The sequence below is a fragment of the Musa acuminata genome, chromosome BXJ2-9, assembly GCF_036884655.1.
Source record: "Musa acuminata AAA Group cultivar baxijiao chromosome BXJ2-9, Cavendish_Baxijiao_AAA, whole genome shotgun sequence".
Lineage (NCBI taxonomy): Eukaryota > Viridiplantae > Streptophyta > Magnoliopsida > Zingiberales > Musaceae > Musa > Musa acuminata.
In genome coordinates, this window is record NC_088346.1 from 16,241,135 (window position 1) to 16,262,549 (window position 21,415).

Consider the following 21,415-nt stretch of genomic DNA (forward strand, 5'->3'; position numbering starts at 1 on the left):
CTAAACCATTTCCTCATATTGTTGCAGTTGGAAGTGATACACTTAATGAACGAAACATTGCGTGGATACGGCAACCTGATTGACAGCTCATGTCAACGGTCCAAGTTAGAGGCCCTTTTAGTCTCTTTTCCAACAATGGTAAGTGTAATGTTGAAAATTTTTTAATTCAAAATTGTATTTGGGCTCGATGTAGTTGCTGATTAGTTTTTTTTTTCCCACTTTATATTCATTAATATATGCTGTTAATCAATGGGAATATATTATAACAATAATAACAATAATAAAGTTATAAGTCTTGAATATTTCACTTTTGGCTACATGACTCTTTTATCATTTTTAAGATATATAAGTATTCACATATTTAATTAAATTTAAAGTATTTAAATTTTTATTTATAATTTTTATTAAAGTCTTTTTAGGTTTCCTCTACATTTTATTGTACTACTAACATTAATCATTTCACATCTTCTGATTATCGTATTTGGATGTCTTTGAATATGTGCTCATACCATTTTAAATGATGATCTCTCGGCTTATCCTTTATCGAAATAATATTTAGTTATTCATGAATAAAAATATTTATTTTTATATCTTTTATAATAACTTTACATATCTATCTTAACATTCTTTATCTCGATAACATAAAAAATATAATTTTTTTTATGTAGGTTGTTTCTTAGTTGCCCAACACTCAGGGTTATAAAGTATTACTAGTCTCATAACTATCTTATAAAATTTTTCTTTTAATCTCAAATGTATCTTATGATCACACTCGCTTACCATTTTAATCATTTTATTTTTATTCTATGAATACTATCTTTATCGATCTTTCTATCTTGTTGAATAATTAATTCAAAATAACTAAAGCTTTCATTTAAAGGAGCTTCTTATCCATATAAGTTAACTATAATCTCCTGTCTATTCTTAGAATTACCAAAATTATATTTCATATATTCCTAGAATTGTATAAAAAGCTTTTGGTTTTTAATAATTGTCTCTGTAACTCAAGTTTATAATTAATGCAAGTTAGACTCTCATCAATTAAAATAATATTATTAACAAATAACATATCGATCTATCGTAAGCTCATCCATGTTATTAAGGAAGTGTCTCTGTTAAGGCATTCTTCTATCCAATGAGAATTTTCTATTAAGCAATTTGTTAAGAAAGTGTTTTGAGGCATGAGGGTTGGTTAGTCATAGTTATATCGTATAATAGGTTTGAAGTTCAAATCCATCGTGAGAGATTCATGTACGTTATTTATTATAATGAAAATGTATTCCAATTTTTTTTTAAAAAAAAAACTTGGCAAGGAACTAAAGAGTTTAGATGATTCACCTCCCAAAAGACATTAAAGTGGTTGTAAACGATCATGACATTTTTACTAGATTTGCTGATAACGAGGGTCCTCCTGGTATGTGATACTGGACAATATGTTTCCATATAGTTTTTAGCATGAAAAATGAGAGTCGATAAGCTTGTACCACACGGAAACTGCAGCCAGAACTCCATGCGAGAACGGTGAAGCTTTTGTTGTCTTGTGAGGTATTATTATGTTACTGCTATCTAATTTAGCAAGTCATTCTGTTTATAATTGCAACAAATTATCATTTTGCAGGCTACTTCTTGACCAAAATTTTCCATCCAAACATTGCGACAAATGGTGAAATTTGTGTCAACACACTTAGATTAAGACATGTGTTGCTTGTAAGTTCCAATCACTCCTGATCCACCGTCATGTTCTGTCAATCTCTAGGGTCACTCCGGGTCTGGATATGTTGAAAAGCTAGAGCCATTGAGAAGACGATCCTGTTGAATCATCTAACCACTCGAATGTGTTCTTTTTTAGAGCAATCTCTGTTGTTGTTGATGTTTATCTCGAGACTTGACCGGCTGTATTGATGTTATCCGTAGGAGAGTGAACACATAAGATTTCTGTATGTTATTCATGTACCTTTATGTGATCCATTTTACTGCTTCCAACAGGTAATCAGATAGATGGCTGCTGCTCATAGAACCATTTCCAGAATCCACACTAAATGAACAGGCTGGTAAAATGTTGCTTAAAACTACGAGGAGTTTATATGCTTAGACATAAATACCTTTCTCGTTGTTGCACTCGCTACCAGAGCGAATGGAACACCCAAAATGCATTAATTTGCAATACCTTTTCTCATTGTTGCACTCACTACCAGAGCGAATGGAACACCCAAAATGCATTAATAGGTGGTAGAATTGTCTCTGCTACTCTTTGGAATGGATCAAATATTACGCAAGTATGCTTATCCACTTTGGTGGGTTGGTTTTCAGAAACTGGGAGATTTCTCATGGTTTCATGTTGCACCTGCGCCGGTTGTATATATACTGGGAATACATGCTCTCAGACGCAGGTTATATCTGCGAGTCTACCACGGCTTTAAATGTGAATCAGAGAAACACGGAATAATCTAGCGGCAAAGCGCCCCTACCTCCCACCCCATTATCCACGTCTTCCAAAGTACCAGCAGGTATACAAACACGTAAGAACAGAATGCTGTCATCGTCACTACTGGCAATTCAATTCAGAAGAGCTATGAATTGCCAGTGCTCCAACAACAGCCTCTGCTGAAGATTGATAGAAGAGCACTGGCAATTTATCGTTGCTTAACCTGAAAGAAAGCTTAGCTAGATAAGGAAGAAGAGCCCGAAAAGACTATAATGTATCTTTCTATCTATCTATCTATCTATCTATCTATCTATCTATCAGATGGGGATTGAGAGTGCAATTCCACAAATTGTAAATCTTAATCTCGTTTTTTTACATGCAACCAACTCTAATTGCTGAGTAACTTTTGCGGTGTGCTGTATGTTTGTCTGCATTGTTGGGGTATTTGATCTTTTACGTTGTGAAAAGTATTTCTTACAACAAGATTAAAATCAATGCTTTTTAGTATGACTAATATTTTTTTATCCAATCAGGAAATGGACATATATCTGATTGATTGATTGATTGAAAAAATATTTCCCTAATCATAAAATTAATATCAAATTTTTTTTATTTATATATATGACTGACTAATGTGTTATACATGTGGAGTCAGTCCGATTAAAAAAAGAAGAAAAAATTGGTTACCACATCCCATAAATCAAAACAGAATCAACGATGAGTTAAGCTCTCTCTTTTTCCCATCGTGAACTATTTTTAAAGATTTTACTGCCGTGAATGTTTGATGGACAGGATAGCGAGTGTATTAGATCTTCTCAAGCTAGATTTCTTAGGTCGGATCTATTCTGCCAAGCCAAATTGATGATGACCAACGTCAACACTAATTGCACTTACAGTATGATGGTATAATTACTATTAAGGCATTTGTGATCCGAGTTGCTGCTGCACATAACATCACATCACATCCAAAGCATTCGATAACCACAACAACCCCTCATCTGCGGAGCAGATCAGGACAAGAAACATGTCCTGATGCAATTTCACGTCCAGATTGCACGAGTCACACATGGCGTCTCTGGTGCTGCTGGAAGCGGAGGCAGGCGATGCACATGAGATCACAAGGCGAGCCAGCCAGCAAAGCTAGCGGCCTTCGTTGGCACCGCGACCGCCTCGTAGAAAAGCCAAGGCCGAGTTCACGGCGTCGCTTTCCCATCCCGTGGCGACGAGGAAGTTGGCGCCGTGGACGGACGCGTCGCAGGCCCAAACCATTGCCAGTTGGAGTCACGAAGCAGGTAGGCGATTCGGGTAGGTTAAACTCTTTTAACAAAACAACACGCCACTCGGGGCGCAACGAAGTCTCGTCCACGGGTACGGGTCAATTTGTGATCACGGAACAAAATATCTGCCGACGGGGCCCCGCGGGTAAGGGAACACGTGGCGAATCAACTCTTCACGTCGAACTGCAACTACAATATCCGATGGTTCGATCAACTCTTCACGTCCAAGTAACATCCAATGATAACCATGGTTATAAATCTTCCAAATCCTTGATTATTCATGTTAATTTTTCAACACTAAAACATGGAGCGAGAGTTTTTGTTGGGTGCACCACGAATCAGTCTTTGCGCAACTATATCCATCCTAACACCGGATTCACAGTAATACTTTGACAAAAACCAGGGGAATCCCCGGAGCCTCGGACACTAGGATTTCTGCTTGGTTCACAGGCATGCATGCTTCGTTGTAGTGGGCAAGTCTCTAAAAGACCAAACTAGCTAGCTTCTTCCCTGATGGCCTGGTCTGACAAAACTGAAGTCTAGATTTATCATGGACTGCTGTAGCATCGAGCTTGTCTAAAAGTTCTCATCCACTTCATGATCTATCTTACTAACAGTCTAGATGCTAAGGATACAGATTAACTGTTCCTCGTGAAACTGGCAGACCTGGAAAGCCTAGCAAGTGACTAAAGTAAACCGATTTGAGGTGGTCCTATGTTACTTCTAACACACTATTTCATTGATTAGAGGATATAAACTTCATACATACAAGTGTATGGGAGCTTTTTATATATAGCTTACTGTAGTTTTTTTTAATGAATACTCTGATGCTATCTATTGGAAGCTTGAAAAAGTGCTTACTCTCTGTATCCTCCTAACACTATCATTGTATTTCAAAACAACCAAGTTTTAATTATCTTCTAATCTACTGTGGGTCAAATGACACAGCTGTGTATCACTGATAATGCTTAATTCAGCAAAGCAAATTTGCATAATACTCCAACAAAAACACACAGGAAAAGGGCTATCATCCAATGATTCATGGTGGGAAGCAACCATAACCTACTTTATTTGAATATATAAGTAGGTGCCTGTTCCAAGTCTTAACATTTCTCAACACACACATTGGTATATCCACACAAGTTAATTGAGAGCAAGCAATGCAGAAAGGCAAGTATTATCACATAATCGCATGATCTGAAGTCTAGTTACCATAAATATTTAGATTTTCATCTAATCTGAATTTTCAAAATGTTGAAGAACATATGAAAGATATATATATATATATATATATATATATATATATATATATATATTATAATCTTACTGTTTAACACCTTCATCCTTCTCTTATCTGAATGGGTCTTACCTAAATTTCTGGGGAAGGAAATGGAAAGTATATGGCCAATATCTTGCCTCAAACAATGTCACAGAAAGATGATTTTCTAATTCTTCAAGTTTTTCATATAAAGTATCATCCACAAAGTGTTACAGGCAAATTTTGCTATAAAGTTACCAAAGTTGGTCCTGGTTGTGCTTGCAAAGAGACAATGAACTGTTGGTCATATGACATTTCATTAGCATATCATTGTTTCAGGATAGAGATAGACTAACGAGTGAACATGGTTGTGGAAATATTTATCACCTGTCATGTACAAAAGGTATTAATGTCTTTTATTTCTTCTTCCTACTTCCCCTTCTGCATGATTTTGCATCCGGATTTGCATGATTGTTTAAGAAGGCAAAAGGTACCAAGACACAAATGCAGGTAAGGACCGCTTAATAGCAAGGCAATTTACATACTTCAGTTTCCATAATGGCAGAGATAAAACACTCAGAAATTACCTTAATAAAAAAAATTCAGAAACTTATTTACCCAAATGTACTAATGCATACTTTTGCACCAGTGAATAATGCTGTTTTTGCCAAAAAAAAAATCAGAAAATATTTTGCATCATGATCATAGACATAGTTGTCCCATGACAATTAAATTCAGGAAAAAAAATCATAATATACTGTTGTTTCAATTCGGCAGCTGCAAATAAATCACAAACAGCTTGGTTTAGGTAAGTCGAAAATGAATGTAGGTATCCATTCCTCATCGTCCAAATGAAAGCTCTTGAACCCTGACATGAACAAAATGATATTGAGTGAGGTCCAAAAGAAGATAATGGACACTAAAAATCCGAGTGCATCGCATTTGATTTACACTTTACACTGCATGCAATATTTCATTTACAACACCAGAATCGCCCGATTAACTTTTTCTAGTGCTGTGTCAATGACTATGGTTGGTGTTAGATCACACTCAAGAAAGATTATTTTCCTTGCCATGGAGTATTAAAAAAAAATGGGAGCGCAAAAGCACAAAAAAAGAAAGGCTCAAAAAACGAAGTTGCTATGTTTTGAGTACAAAGAACATTAACATATCCTTGTGTGAACCTGAGCAGGCCCACAATGGAGATTAAATAGAAAGCAGATAGAACATGAAATTTACCCAGAAATGCTTCCATACACATGATAATTTGAGCTTATTCTGAAAACAACATTCTACCAGTATGCCAGATAATTAATAATAAAAAGATTCATTTGAACAATAATTCCTGACAAATTTTAAAGCCAACTTAGCAGCTAAGACTCCGTAGATTGGGGGTTACAAGGATAAAGCTACTATTCCAATATAAATAATTTCATGCCAATCTTTGTTGTTTCCCCTGGAAAATGTATGTCATTTTTGCTGCAGTCAAAATACTTAACGGACTCAGGAATGGGGAATCTAGACAAGCTAAAAATAATCCAATTACTCAACTAGTTTGCAACTGCAATGCATGATGATCTTTAACCCTTTATGATAATTTCTGTTCCCGGCGGATTGGAACAGTATTGTAAACTGTAACTCTTAATTCTTATTTTAGCAATAAGAATAAAGCAAAATCGATCCATAACCTGTAACCCAAATCTTGCAGTCAAACATATTTCGGTTGATTATAAGACCAGTTAGAACTTTTAGGTTGATTCGAAACATCACGAATCGAATCATAATCTAAAGATAATAGTCTTCGTTTTAACTCCAAAACCATGACGGAACATCAAGGACAGAGATACGGGTCGACCTGGGAGGATCGGTGGCCGGCAGCGGCGGCGTGCTGCTGGTGCTCGGGGTGGCGGCGCTCCTCGGGGAGGGCGACGAGGTAGGAGAAGATCATGCCAACGAAGCAGACATGGTAGAGAGGCTGGATGGAGATTGTCTCGATGTACTTCTAGATGTAGCGATCAACCGCCTGGTCCGCGCTCTTCTTGATGTGATCCCGTGACAGCTTGGGCTTCAGGTTCGAGGGAATCTCGCTCACCTTCATCCCCTTGATCTCGTTGTAGAACGCTCGCAGCGCCATCGGAGCACCACCATTGCTAAAATCCCTAACCCGATAAATCGAGATAACACAAAAGAGGCGGACTTTGCGGATCCACGACCCCAGTTTCCGATCTGAATTCGAAAATTCTCGTCTTTAGACTCACATTCGGGTCGCATGTTTCTCACCAGAATTGGATTCGGGCATTCAGTGAGATCCGATCCGATAGCAATCTGCGCGTTCACGAATCGTTTTCCTTTTTGACGGATGTTGCCTCGCTGGCGGCAACTACGGTGCATCAGCTCGTGTTCCGAAACGTGGACGGTGCAGATCAATTGTGTGACGTGTCGGGCTTGATTTATTATAGCTGCTGCCTGAGGAACAACATACGGCTCAACTCGCTCCATATCTCGCTCCGCGAAACACATCGTTTCCGTTTTCCCTTCGGCGATGGCGGAAGAACCCCAAACCTATCGCTCTCATCCCCATCCGACACCTCCAACCACGAATAGCGCTGTTACACCTCAGGTGCGTGTAATCGTTTGGATCCCTTCGACCCCGCCCATGGCTTGGCCGTCTCTTTTTGATTCATTTGCTGGATCGGATCGGTTTCGTTAGAGGTAGGGTTTGTGTCTGCCGACATGTGGGTGAAGCACGATTCTTCTGCTTTCTTGTCCATTTCGGAATTTTATGATTATACGTCTCGCTTCCATTCGTTCAACTCTGCGTTTGGTGACTTTCGTCCTGAGAATCGATATCTGGGCTTCTCCTGTTTTCTCCGAGTCATTGTTTTATAACTCGAGTTTGGAGGCGTTAAAGATTTAGTCTTTTTTATCCCTTTTCTCGTTACATCTCGTTTCTGATGGGTAATTGGTGTCATTCGGGAATATATGAGCCATATTTGCGGTAAGTAACCATCTGAAGCGAAGTGATAATTTCCCCTCTTCTCGAGGAAAATATAATATATCAGCTTGTGTAAATTCTTCAACGTAGATGTTAAAGTTGGATATATTTTTTTTAGTGCACATCTCTTTCTGTGCACTATTAATTGCATTGGAGAAATTAATTCCTCTAAGAAGGGCCCAATTATTTTGTCTTTTGATGGTTACTGACCTCATATGTGTTGGCAATTCAGGTACCTGGTATTTCTGGCTTCCAGGTGTCTCCACTCATTTTGCCTGGAATGCTTCCTATCCAAAATCCAGATTACAATGAACATGGATCAGGAATTTATGCTATTCCATATCTTCCATACACTAGGCCAATGGCTGGGTTTTCTCCTAATACTCTCATTCCATTAAAGTATAACATACCAACGTACGCTTTTATTTCCTTCTGCTAAAATCATATCATCTTATCTTTTGGGTTTAATCAAATTGTAGGCATTTAAATCGAGTCTCTTTTAGTTTTCTACCCTGATATTTCTGTTGTTAAAAGCAAGTAACCAGGCTCACCTGTGAAGCCTCTGCAATGTAAAGATACTTGCCTAAAACTGGATATAAAATGAGGTGTAGCTTTGTCATGTTTGCATTCAATCAATAATTTTCAATTTTTGGAGACAATATTGAAGTTCTTCTTTGAGAAAAATTTACTATTAAGCAGTATTGCCCATTTGATCCTTTGTTAAACTTAAGTGCACACATAAACTTGATAACATATTTTTGTTTAATTATTTTTCACTGTAATAGCTGATGCCTTTTCTGGTAATTGACTTTTGCCAATTTGTCAGAGGGTTTTCTGTTAGTTAGAACGTTGTTACTGTTATTTGCCTTGCTGTTTTGTCCTTGGTTTTGGTGACATTAATCCTAACTGTACCTTCTATTTTCTGATTATCATTTATCAATCCGTCGTATAAATCAATGTCCATCTTTTGAAATTTTTTTTTGCAAGATACTGTTTCTTGAAAAGCAAGATATAAGAATGTGAAGAATGGACTATATGCAGTCTAAATATTATTAATTATACAATTGGTAACCATATAAATTTACATTGCTATTGTGCTTTAGCATGTTATTTAAACAGGTAGAGTATACAAACAGCATCCTTCTGCCTAAATAACTTCCATGAAAATAGAACACCTATTGCTTTGCAGAATCATACTTTTTGACCGTTGACCATTTTATTATCACGATTTTGCTGCAGGATTATAAGTTTTATAATATTTAGTTATTTACATACTAAGCTGAACAGAATTCGTTTTTGCCTTTCTTTCATCTTAGAATCCTTCTGCTCCTTCTTCCCTCTTCTTTACTCTTTTGAGGATGTCCAATCAGCTACGAATATTCAAAATCCAACAACTTTGGTTGCATTTGATTTATTCTGGCCAATTCCAACCTATTTCTGGCCATAAGGTTGGCAAATCAATTACACCAGATCAGTCTTGGATGAGCAATCAGATGTACTGTGCTAAAATTGGCCGAAACTGCAACTGTGCTTGTTGGTCTATGTCATAAACAGAGTGAAAGTATATTAGAAACAATAATATATCTTTCAGGAGGCCAAGTTCTGGAGGAGCTAGTGATGAGCATGGGCAGGAAGCGAGGCAGCAACATGGCCCTCAAAGACAAGTAGCAGTAAGGAGATTCCACTTTGCATTTCAGCTTGACTTGGGTCTGATCATCAAGTTGGCGGCGATGGTCTTTCTTCTCAGTCAGGATGGATCACCACAAAAGCTCGTTTTCCTTATTTTCTTTGCATCATTGGTTTATCTGTGAGATCAAATTCTTTCACTATAATACCTGGAATATATTTGTGCTTTCATTTGCCACAGTTTGCATTTAGTCCCAGTCAATCACCAACAATCTACAATCCTTTGGCTATTATCAGAAATGTAAATGTGATAGCGGAGTTTTGGCTGGTGTCTTAATAGCTTTTGTGGTGGATTGTGTCTCAACTTCTAATTGTTTTATGCCTTCCTAATTCATAGATATCAAACTGGTGCTCTTGCTCCTTTTATACAATGGCTTCAGCAAGCAGGAGCTCCTCGATTGCAAGCTCCTATACGGCGACAGAATGGGCCTCCTGTTGGTCGTGATGGTCAGAATAATCCTCAACCTGGTATGCTTCTAAACCTGTGAAGAGTATGTTCCTTGATGTCCTCTTTAAGTCTTAACTACTATTTTGCTTTTCTTCATCTCAATCTATAACATCATGCCAATGAGTTTTTGGGAACATCACCTAAGTGAATCATTGAGATAATTGTACTCATGGTACCAAATTTTCCTTTTGTGGATTATGCAATTGCTACTTTGTGGATGGACCTCTATCAAATTCTGGAAAGCCATTTCAAACAAAGTTGAGCTGGAACCATGTGTTTTTTCTGTACTTTAACATGCCTTTTTAATGGCGGCAGTTGAAAATCATGGTGTTGACGATCAGAATCGGAACCAACCAGCCGATAACCAGGAGCAACCAGATACCTATGACAATCATCCAGAACGTGAAGGACATGGAAACAATTTTTGGGGTGTGATGAAAGAGATTCAATTGTTTGTTGTTGGGTTCTTGACTTCTCTTCTTCCAGGCTTCCATAACAACAATTAAGTTATTTCCATAAGTCTTTTCCAAACAATCAATAGGTTGTGATTATTTAGGTCTGAACATGAGCGAAAAGGGTAACTGGGAAGGTTATAGTCTGTTCCTACCATTACCTTCAGGTTTCTTCGAATTCAAGTGGATTCTTATGTCATGTGGAAAGTTTGATTTTGATTTTAAGCGATACTGTGTATGATATCGGTTCGATGTGTATGATAGATATCACTTTGGAAAAGTTATAGGCCTCACTTGCAAACCATTGTGAAATGTCCCAACTTGATCATGCCTCTGTGTGCACATTCAATCTATAGTTGAGACAGTACAAATGTACATACATCGCATTGCAAGCTGAAAAATCACATTTATCTCGTCGCCATTCATATCCAATGTTGTCATCTGAAATTAACCATGCAAACCCAACTAGAAGAGAGCACAACAAAAGGTTTGGTTTATGGTAGTTGTGACCATTAGTGCAGTCTGTAGCACTCACACTGTGAGCTTTATGGATATATTGGTTTTTGCAAAAAAAAAAAAAAAAAAAAAACTTTTTTTTTTTCTATTTATATATAGTTGAATCAGTAGCTTTACTTGGGATTCTTGTCACGTGTCATTCGTGGAGGTGATCAAGTAGGACGCTTTTGGATTGGGTCGAGGGCCACGTGGTGTTTTTAAAGTTGATAACTTATGCCGACCTATGGCCCTTTTGGTTGGGTTGTGGGTGACGGAATGGCTTCAAAGCGGTAAACAGGAACGGAACATGTAAGGTGACTTCTTTGTCGGGGGGCTTTAGGTGACGGCCACCGGGTTCTGAAGCTAGAACGCACATGAAAAATGTGACTTTGGGTTAGGGCGCGGTATCACGTGGCATTCTTGGAGCCGATAAAGTGCGCTTGTGCTTGTGTAAGACCTCCCTCGGGATTGGTTGCAAAGCAACAGGCAGAGGGGACGAATGCAAGATGCTTCTTAGTCGAGCACTCTAAGTGGGTCCACTGGATGCTAACACGTAACACGCAACAGAAACAGAAGCCAGATCGCGCATGCCGATCTCACCCATGTAACGGTAGAAGGAGATCCTTTCGCTAGCCATGTCACGGAAACAATGGAGTGCATGATAAAAGTGTCTCTACCTAATAGAACTTAATATGCTTCTAACGTCAACATGCGCAGCAACCCATCATTAGGTGTACTGTTAACATCAACAGCTTCATTCCTAAACCTCCTTAGAGGGGATAAATGAAAAGGTTTGTGCCATCCAATTAATTACTTGAGCATCTTAGGTATTCATGAAGGGAGTGGGGAAAACATCACTCTTAAATTATACTTACTGCACTCTAAATTTTCACAGATTTTTTGCTTTGGATGCATATTGGGTTAAATTATACTGACTGCACTCTTAAAAAATTTTCTTTTAATTTGTATTGTATATCTATCGGGCAAATCATTTGGTTATAAATTAACTTGGCAAATCATTTAAATTGCCAGATACAATATCACATTTTCATGAGACTATTCTCCATTTTATCTTTCTAAATCAGGTTATGAAGACAAAGCAGAATGACATGTGAACCAGTTTTGAAGGCAGTTAGTTATTCATGTGCATTAAAATAAAGTTGTCATGATTCCAAGACTGCAATTGCATCGATATAAACTAAACAAAAAAGTTATGTAAAGCCTGCAGCTACCAAAGTTGCAAAATTATTGGACACCGTACATAGCAAATACATATACATGCATAAATGGATATACTTTCACGACCAAAACTCACGTAAAGTCCAACCTCCCATTTCTAATGAGAACACAAAATAGTACGTGCCATAGGTTCTTACAAGACCTAGACACTAGTGCGGCAAGCTATCTACATTCTACTGATCATAGTGGGAAAAGATAAATCAACTAAAAAATTTTGCCACTTAGAATTGCGGAGAAACACTAAAATTCTTGGATTGTGCTTTTATTTTTAGCCTGCAATTCGACAGTGGAGCCTCTAACTTCCTTTCTCTTTCTTCATTGCATTGTGGTTGGAAGATTCCATCATTGAAGTGCAAGATCTTCAAAGAGATGCAGAAATGAATTAAAAAATATATTTTTTTTTTTATCATGCAAAATTACAATCAGAATTGATAAAAAGCTTATACAAGTTACTTGAACCAACATAGTGCAATCTCAAATTGTCTAGTTCAATTCGCAACCCTATACATACATACATATATATATATGTATACATGTATATATGTATACATATTGTCTAGTTCAATTCTGTACATACATACATATATACATGTATATATATATATATATTTATATATGTATATACATATATATGTGTATATGTATATACATATATATGTGTATATGTATATATATGTATATACATATATATATATATATATATATATATATATATATACATAGAACACACACACACACCCATATAAATATAATTCTCATCTTCTCTTATACACTGCTACGGTCCTACTTATGATATGAAATGAAAAATGATGTAGGCATGTACTAACCCTGCAATAAAGCTTGAACTTTGTAAAATAAAGGTTGTCTGCCATAACTATCAAAGCATGCTGGCGCTCTCTTGAGAACCACTGCCATTTGCATGACTCAACATGTCAAAAGACAACAGAAATATCTTTCTATATAAATATAATATATCTTTTAATTCTTTTAAAGAAAAGGCTTCTCTTTTAAAAGGTAAAGTTCAAATGTGCATACATTTGCTCCAAGAAAAGGACATCTTCACTACAGTAATGTTACAACATGAAAATGCAGATGCCGTTTTATATCCTATAAAGAGAAGGATGACTTTAACAGTTAGAAATGCATGAAACTGCTAATAATTGCCCCTAATCTCAACATATGCTCATTGAAATGGAATTTGACAGGCTAATGCATCTCTTTGCCTATATAGAAGCCTGTTAACAATTGAGGTGGCAGCGCAGCAAAGGGTTAGAATTTAGTCCTATGAATAGAGCCAATAAGATAGATAAATAATCTAGTTGAGCTCCACTTCTCAGGTCTCACTGGGATTCTCTATCGTAGCAAACAGTCTATCAAACCACAAAAGGCTGGCTGGTCCACCAAGTGAATTTGCCTAAAGAAACCATAGAGAATAAGGCCATCTGACGATGCTAATTTCATATTATATTATTAACTTAATAGTTTCTTTGACCTATGCCACCAAGTTCTCCTCCATGCTGGTGCTAAAAGTACAAAGCCAGTAAATGAGAATTGTTTGTGTGTTTTAGTCTTCTTCTCTATCCACTCCATGCCATGGCTATCAACGATTGGTGTCTAGTCTGTCCCTCGCAAACAAAAAACTGATGATTCTAAGTTTTATAGTAGAGTCGGAATAGAAGATTCTGTCGTCTGCAAATATATTTCAATATGCCCTTTTCCAAGGCACGTATCAACTAAACCAACATGAGCTTAGGAATCACTGTAAGTCATCGGTTATGCTCTCCATATTCAGATTGAAAGTATGTAGATTAGAAGGATGAGGGAATGGGAAATAGGGGAAATGAAATGGTTGAAATCCATGCCCAATTTCCAATTTCCTTGCTATGTTATTCTTGGACTATAGCAGTTATTCTCTTCTCATAATTTTTTTTTTTTTCCTTCTCTTCAATAACATGTGTAAAATTTTCTACTTTCTCCTCGTCCTTATTTGCTCAGTTTTGATCAATCTGTTCTTTCTTGCATCTCATGGGTAGTTCAGTTTTATTAAGTAAACTCTACACTGAAAAATAAGAAAAAGTAAGTTTACCTGTGAATCCTTCCCTTCAATCTCAGGCAACATATGCTCAGTATATCTTGGCATTATCATGTGCACCAGTAGGATCACAAAAGCTGTAACAGTCTCAAACAATTTAAAAATAAAACTGTAAATTAGTGTTGTAACAGTCGGATGAAAATAATACATCAGAAAAAGCAGTTCATCTGCTTACTATAGAAGAAAAGGGCAGTCCAGTGCGTAAGGATCCCACAAGAACAGGACGTGGGAACAGCAGATGGGTTCTTTGGCCAGTGCAGACGAGGGAGGGTCTTACCTGTCAATGATTGACAGCTGATATTTGTTCCCATCAGATAGTTTGTTTGTACACATAATCAAAGTTATGAAGGGGAACACAAGAGTATTCATTTCATTGGTAGAAGAGCACAACAAAGTTTATATCAAGAATACATGTTTCGATCACCTGTCAAAAGCAAAACAAAATGCTGATTGTCATAGTCCTGGAGTGCATATTGCCAAGAGCCTCCTTTCTGCCTCAACCATGCAAGTCTCACCCCAAACAACCTGGTTGTACAAAATGTTATGTTCAAACAGTAGTTCTCGAAAACAAGCTCAAGCAAACAACATAATACTAGAATTTCGATAACACAAAATGACTGATCTAAAAGGAAATGATCACCAAAATTGCTGGATTTTCCAATTTATAAATTCAAAAACTGATATATCGACTTTAATTATTCATGTTGATGATCAGGATTATCTGCCATGGTGAAACTTTTGATATCAGAGTCGATCGATCTTGCTGTTGATTCTCCCATTTGGAATATAAAGAAAGATTTCTGTAAGTTCCAAAAGTACGATTATTCAAACAAGTCTTGTAAAACAAGCTTAAGCTGACAACAAAACCCTAGAATTTCAATAACACAAATGTTTGATTTCCCGGTATAAATTCAAAACCGACAAATCAAGTTTAATTATTTATGTTGATAATAGCCAAGGTGCACTTTGGATATTACAGGGATCAATCTTGATATCACTGTTCCCCTTTGGTATATAAAGGAAGCTCTCCTAGTGACAGTTGATAAATCATTATTTATCATCATTCGTATGGATATGAGAGCTCATAAAAAATTATTCATTTTGGATGGGACTACATGATTTTGGCCTTTGAGGGTAGAGAGTGACTTTGGCACCTCTAAGGATAAGCACGTGCTTATCCTAACCCACAATAGGAGAGCTAAAGCCTCATAGGTCCTCCTAGTGCCAGTAGATAAGTCATCGTTTGTTGTCATAGGCATGAGTACGTGGGTTCACAATGAATTATCTTCGGCTTACACTGTTTTATCCTTTCGAGATAGCCCCAAAAATACTTTTGAGGATAGAAGGTGACTGACATTTATAGGCCTTGGTTCACCTACTAAATCAACATGTGATTAAGCGTGCTTATCAATAGAAGAAAGAAAAATCTACAAGTCCTACCGATAATTAGTTGAGAACCTATATCAAATCCTTCGCAACTTCAGCTGGTGCTGAATGTGTGCTGTGTAAGTTGGTGAATGTAGTCATGGTCCATCTACAATGCTTTTTTCCTTGCAATTATGGTCTCACCGAGTTAGCATTGGTCATGGGCTTTCTCCAAAAGCTTTTCTCCCTGCAATTATAGTATCGCCCATGTTTACCTAACAAAATGTAGCTGGTTATAACATGTGCCATGTTTTTCTAGTTGCAATTATCGGTAGGCCAAGTTTGTCAACAGACAAAAAAAAAAAAAAAAAAAACCGAGTAATTCTATATCGGAGTATCTCACCGTTTACATACTTTTGCATTAAAGTGTGAACCTAATGATAATTATATATAAATTTTATAATTGATTGTACTTAACCTACATAATTTTTGATCGCGTCTAGCTCACCAATATCCTTCACCATTAGATTTATGTAATGAGCTACACATGGAGTCCAAAACAAAGTTTTTTTTTTTTCCATCAATTACAAATCGGTTTTCTTAAAATTCGCTCCATTGTCGGTTATTATTTAGATAATATATTGTTATCCGATCTCCTCTACTATAGTATCCATCAAGCTCTCAATGTAGTTTACATCTTGGATCTTTTTAGAAGTATTAACTACTTATGAAACATCACTCTTCTATTGCAATAAATAAGAAAGTTAATGATACTCATTCTTGTTGGTCCTGTCAAACTGTCACACATTAGTGTCACCCCATATTCGTCTCATTATCTCTTGAAGAATTTGATTAAATCCTTCAGTTTTGCCACCTTCGGTGTTGGAGGTTGGATCCCCATGCTAGACTTTTGAATAGAAGAGACCATTCTTTGATAATATGGACCTTGGCTATATTGGTTGGAATCCTGTGGAAGTTGAACCATTTTGAAATTATCTTTCCAATATCCTGCTTATTTTCTTTTGTGTATACATCATTAATCTGTGTCTGTTTTGCTGTTTGTGGAGGATATATTTATGAATCAATATCAACAATATCAAGTGCGGACTTCCTGCCAAGACCTCTCATAAACCACGGAGTCTACTATACCTTATACTACTAGTTCGGCCTAATTGAGGAGGAGTAGTTGGCTACCTCATACTGGTCGACCTTTAGATTCTACTATCGTTGCCATGCTCCAATTGTGAGTTAGGTCATTGATGCCTCATTACTTCATCGACCGTATACTAATGCTCTAATGATGTATAAATCCCAATGGTGAGATCCGGGTCGATTTGATTGTCATAACCCTCATACTGATCATAATCTAGTTCCTACGTAGTTCTATAATATTCTTTTTCAACTTTTGCCTTCTTTTTTAATGTATCTTCCTTTGCTTGTTGTAGCTTGTTTTGATATAATTTATGGATCTCTATCGGAATCTTCTTGCATTTTATAACATCAGGATATCCGCCGACGAAATGCATCTTCACCCGAGTTATTCCTCTACCCTTGCCAATATAATCACAATAAATACATTGCTAGGGATGATGATTCTCATCTATCTTTCGGGCATGAACTCATGCATTATGTTCCTTTGGTCCCATGATCTAACCAAATTTAAATCAAATAAGCTATAAAGTATAAACATATTGAATTGACCAAATATCGATAAAAAATCATTAATTGTAACATTAAATAATTTATTAAAATATAACTAATTCTATTTTATCATGTAAATATGTTACATACATAAAAGAAACATTAAATACATAATTTTGATGAGATCAATTATGATAAAATTATCATTAGATATACTAATCACTTGATTAATATAGTTAATTACCTACTAATTACTTCTTTTTCAATACTATAAATAAGTCAAACATCCTAATAGGTATTAAAGATATTAAATTAATATAAAATCAATCAAATTTTTTGATTAAATCATCATTAAAATGACTAATCATAATATTAAATAACTTAAGAGAACCTAATTAAACTTATTTTACCATCATAAATATGTCGTAAAGGAAGTATTAAACATGTAATTTTGATCAGTTCAAATTACGATGAAATTATCATTAGATATATTATTTATATGATTAACATAGTTAATTACCCACTAATTATTTTTCTTCCAATACTATAAATATGACAAAGTATTAAACACATTGAATTGACATAAAATCGATTAAATTTTAATTAAATCATCATTAAAATGACTAATTAGAGTATTTAGTAAATTTAATAAAACCTAATTAAACTTATTTTACTATCATAAATATCTTTCAATATTTAATATACATGAAATATAAATATTTAACCTATTAAGTATCTAATTTTGATTTAATCAATATTATACACACTAATAATAATAATAAAGATATTAATTACCTCTAATTAAAGAAAGAGAATACGTACCTCTGAAAGTTCTTCCTCTTAATTTTTCCAAATTAACATCGATTTAATTTATAAATCATTATTTCGTAGAGTTTAGGAAAGCACAAATATGAAAAAAAAAAAGTTTGAGATAGTTTATGAGAACATAAGAATGAAATAGAGTGAAATGGGAGAGAAGATGAGTTTAAAAACCTATGAAAAAAACTTTGCCAATATATTTCAATTATCTTGGATTAATAATAATATTCCATGTAAAGAGCAACATGTACAATCTAATGATCCAAACAAATCAAATAGGTTCGTTATTTCGCCTGATTTATTCGATAGACATGTTTATTGCTAATTTGTCTCTTAACATTGTCAAACTATATACTGATTATAACCTAAAACCAGAAATCAATTTTCTAGTTCACAAGGGTTCAAATAACAGCTTATCCATCTCATGATTACTATATTATGCTTGGTTATTTATTCCAGTTATATTTTAAATAAGACTGATTAATATATGTGGATAAGCAGGAACCATTTCCACATCATAACAAAAGTTTGAGTAACTCAGGGAATGTCCACATAGGTCTTGAGTCAAACACTTGAAAGTAGAACAAATGGAACAAAAGTAAAAAACGTACATTTTCCTTGCAAAAAAAAAAAAAAAAAAAAAAAAACTGAAGTGCTTCAACACATGCGAAGAAAAGACAAAATCCACAATGTGAAATTAGAACTATAGTGGAGCCATGGTATTGGGTTGGGATGACCCGCCATAACCTTACAAGTTGAGTTATCGAAGTCATATGTCATATAAAGAGCCAATACACAGAAAATATATAAGTAGGGTAGGTAAGGTAATACAGAGAAAGGGCATTAGGGGAAGATACATCTAATAATAGAAAAGAGCCTGTTGTACTTGAGTTTTTTGTCCCAGTGTGTTTCAGTCTGACTAGAAACTCCTTCAACTATATAGTAAACAATACTTAAATAAGACAGATCAAAGGCTTAACAAATTTATCAATTGCAAGAAGCTTAAATGTAATAAGAATAGAATATATACTTTCCTCAAAACAGAGCTTTTATGGTTGTGCTCTTCCCCAATCATGTTGAAGAAGCTAGTATGATTGTTTCCTTTTTCGGGGTGGAAGCTGTTGGAAGAATGCTACCTTTTTCATGTGTAATTAGGCAACCGTGAATACATAAAAAAACATTTTCATACCAGTCATATATTTTTTTTGGCTTCTCAATGAATCATAATGACTAAATCAGAGGTTAAATCTGGTACAAAAGTATTCATGCTAAGCTATGTTCATAAGGTTGCCTTCCATTTTCTGTTATGTTTCCTGGTTTATCTCATTAAAAGAAAGAAGGTTGTAATTTTAGTTAGTTTGAATTATGCAACCATTATGAAAAAGGAATAATACAATCAAGAAAATAAAAGGAAATGTATAACTAGGATAATTCCTGCTAGTAAATTTGGACAAGCAGTCAAGGGTAAGGTAACAATTGAAACCATTGACAAAAAAAAAAAGAAAAAAAAAAAGACATTTTATTCAGTGGGCTTTTATGTGGTTGCAACTAGGCACCAAGTTTTCTTATTGATGCAACCCACTTGCACCAATTTAACTTCATCATTCTCTGCTCTTCTGCTTTCTTTGTAAGTTGTGGTACTGCATGCCTACTAGGAATAGCAATGTGATATTTGCCATTAACTAGCTGCCTCATATGTTAAATGGTCATGTATAGGTAATAGATTGAGATTTAAGGAATAATGCTTTAGATGTGGGAGAAGCTTAGAAGGGCAAAGGGGGGAGGATGGGGGAAGAGGACTATATATGAGATTGGGAGAGACTTACAGGGGTAAAGAATTAAGTATAAGTAGTAGGAGAAGAGGATTATAATAAAGGTCATAGTCATTTTTTTTTATAATAATAATCTACTTATTTCAATGTTTTAAAGTAGGAAACAAATTGATTAAACGTATTTCATGCTATTAAGAAGTAGAACCTTTATCCGAGGATAAGGAAGCAAAACGAAGATCTTAAATTTAAATCCTTTATGATGCATCACAAAGATGTGAAGATTAAAAATGTTCCTATACTCACAAGCTTATTAATTATAGTTATTTGATTTATCTATTGATATTTTGAAGTATTAATTTGTTGCTTGAGTGAGGTTTGAGCACAGCCATGGTAAAATAATTTGTTCTGATTAACACATTGTTGATCATTTTAGTTATTATTTAGGCAGTCAAATAATAACTTTTACAAAAGTTAATAAGAGCAAGCTTATTATCTGATAGGCTCTGAAATGTAAAGCCATATTACTTGCTTGCACATTGAAAATCTGTTTATGCTAGAAAAGCATATTTACATTAATTACTACTACATGTTTTTTTATTATCTTTATAAACAAGTCATATCAAGGATTATTGTGCTGGTCAACATGGGTTCAACACTAAAGAGGTATCTGATAGAACCCCAGAAGAATTCTATGTAGATTGATCTTTGAGGGGATCAACCCTTGGAACGCTATAGGGGTTCCACGCTTCTAGAAGTTGGCCAAATGACTACAAAATTAGATATTATTATAAAAGAGATGGAGGTTACATGCTTATATAGGACTCCAAACCAAGCCCTAGGGGCTGCTTCCTAAGTGAGTTACACTTTTTTCCCTCAACCCTAGTAGGGCGACGACTAGGAAGCCCAAAAGCTCAAATATAAACCCTAGTCACTCTTGATAGAGGTGTTGTAAAATCTTGGGAGCGACATTACTGATAGCAGATAAGATTTCCTCAACTACATGAGAAAATCTCTCTATTTTGTAATTTCCCTCTTAATCTGTATAAATAGGAGAGGACATGTTAATGTATTAAAGCTAAAGTTACTTCAATAAAGCTTCGTCAATAATTGTTCTTATCTTTTATTCTTTCCATCATGGTATCAGAGCCACTTAACTAGAGCAAGTTCTCTTCTCGCTGTCGATTCATCACTATTGCTTCTCTACCTCCGGCGGCAAAAGAAAAGACTTTCTACTACCGCTTTTCCATCGTTAGGCCGTCGATGCGACAAATCTTTCCTCCTCGGCGAACAACAACTGTCTTCTCTACTACCACTCTGCACCAACGTCTGTTCCCTTCCGCTGTGGCATCTCTAATGTTGCGCTCACCAGCACTGCCCCACCTTTCCTCCTCTACTGTAGCCTTCTTCTCTATTGTAGTATTGTTGTAACTTCCTCCTCTATTGTACCTCTA

General features: G+C 35.6%; 1 protein-coding gene and 1 long non-coding RNA gene across 3 annotated transcripts; one reads left to right on the forward strand and one right to left on the reverse strand.

The window, feature by feature from the left end:
• Window positions 1-5,543: 5,543 nt before the first annotated feature.
• LOC103973573 (uncharacterized) lies at window positions 5,544-7,172 on the reverse strand. Its single transcript, XR_010490949.1, has 2 exons — window positions 6,816-7,172; window positions 5,544-5,828 (listed from the first exon to the last, which is right to left on the reverse strand). It is a non-coding gene; the product is annotated as an uncharacterized LOC103973573 (long non-coding RNA).
• Window positions 7,173-7,423: 251 nt separating this feature from the next.
• Window positions 7,424-10,766, forward strand: LOC135623270 (uncharacterized). 2 transcript variants are annotated; one of them, XM_065126047.1, is made up of 5 exons: window positions 7,424-7,580; window positions 8,188-8,369; window positions 9,547-9,762; window positions 9,979-10,109; window positions 10,405-10,766. In XM_065126047.1, exons 1-5 carry the CDS (start codon window positions 7,503-7,505, stop codon window positions 10,593-10,595), a joined length of 798 nt encoding a protein of 265 aa, XP_064982119.1. In that variant the 5' UTR covers window positions 7,424-7,502; the 3' UTR covers window positions 10,596-10,766. The 2 variants fall into 2 exon arrangements, with proteins under 2 accessions (XP_064982119.1, XP_064982120.1); XM_065126048.1 differs by lacking the exon at window positions 9,547-9,762.
• Window positions 10,767-21,415: the final 10,649 nt, after the last annotated feature.

Coding starts and splice junctions, on each gene's coding strand:
- LOC135623270 (XM_065126047.1), top strand. CDS start 7,503: ATGGCGGAAGAACCCCAAACCTATCGCTCTCATCCCCATCCGACACCT. Junction 9,763..9,978: donor TTTGCATCATTGGTTTATCT/GTGAGATCAAAT, acceptor CCTAATTCATAG/ATATCAAACTGGTGCTCTTG. Junction 10,110..10,404: donor TCAGAATAATCCTCAACCTG/GTATGCTTCTAA, acceptor TAATGGCGGCAG/TTGAAAATCATGGTGTTGAC.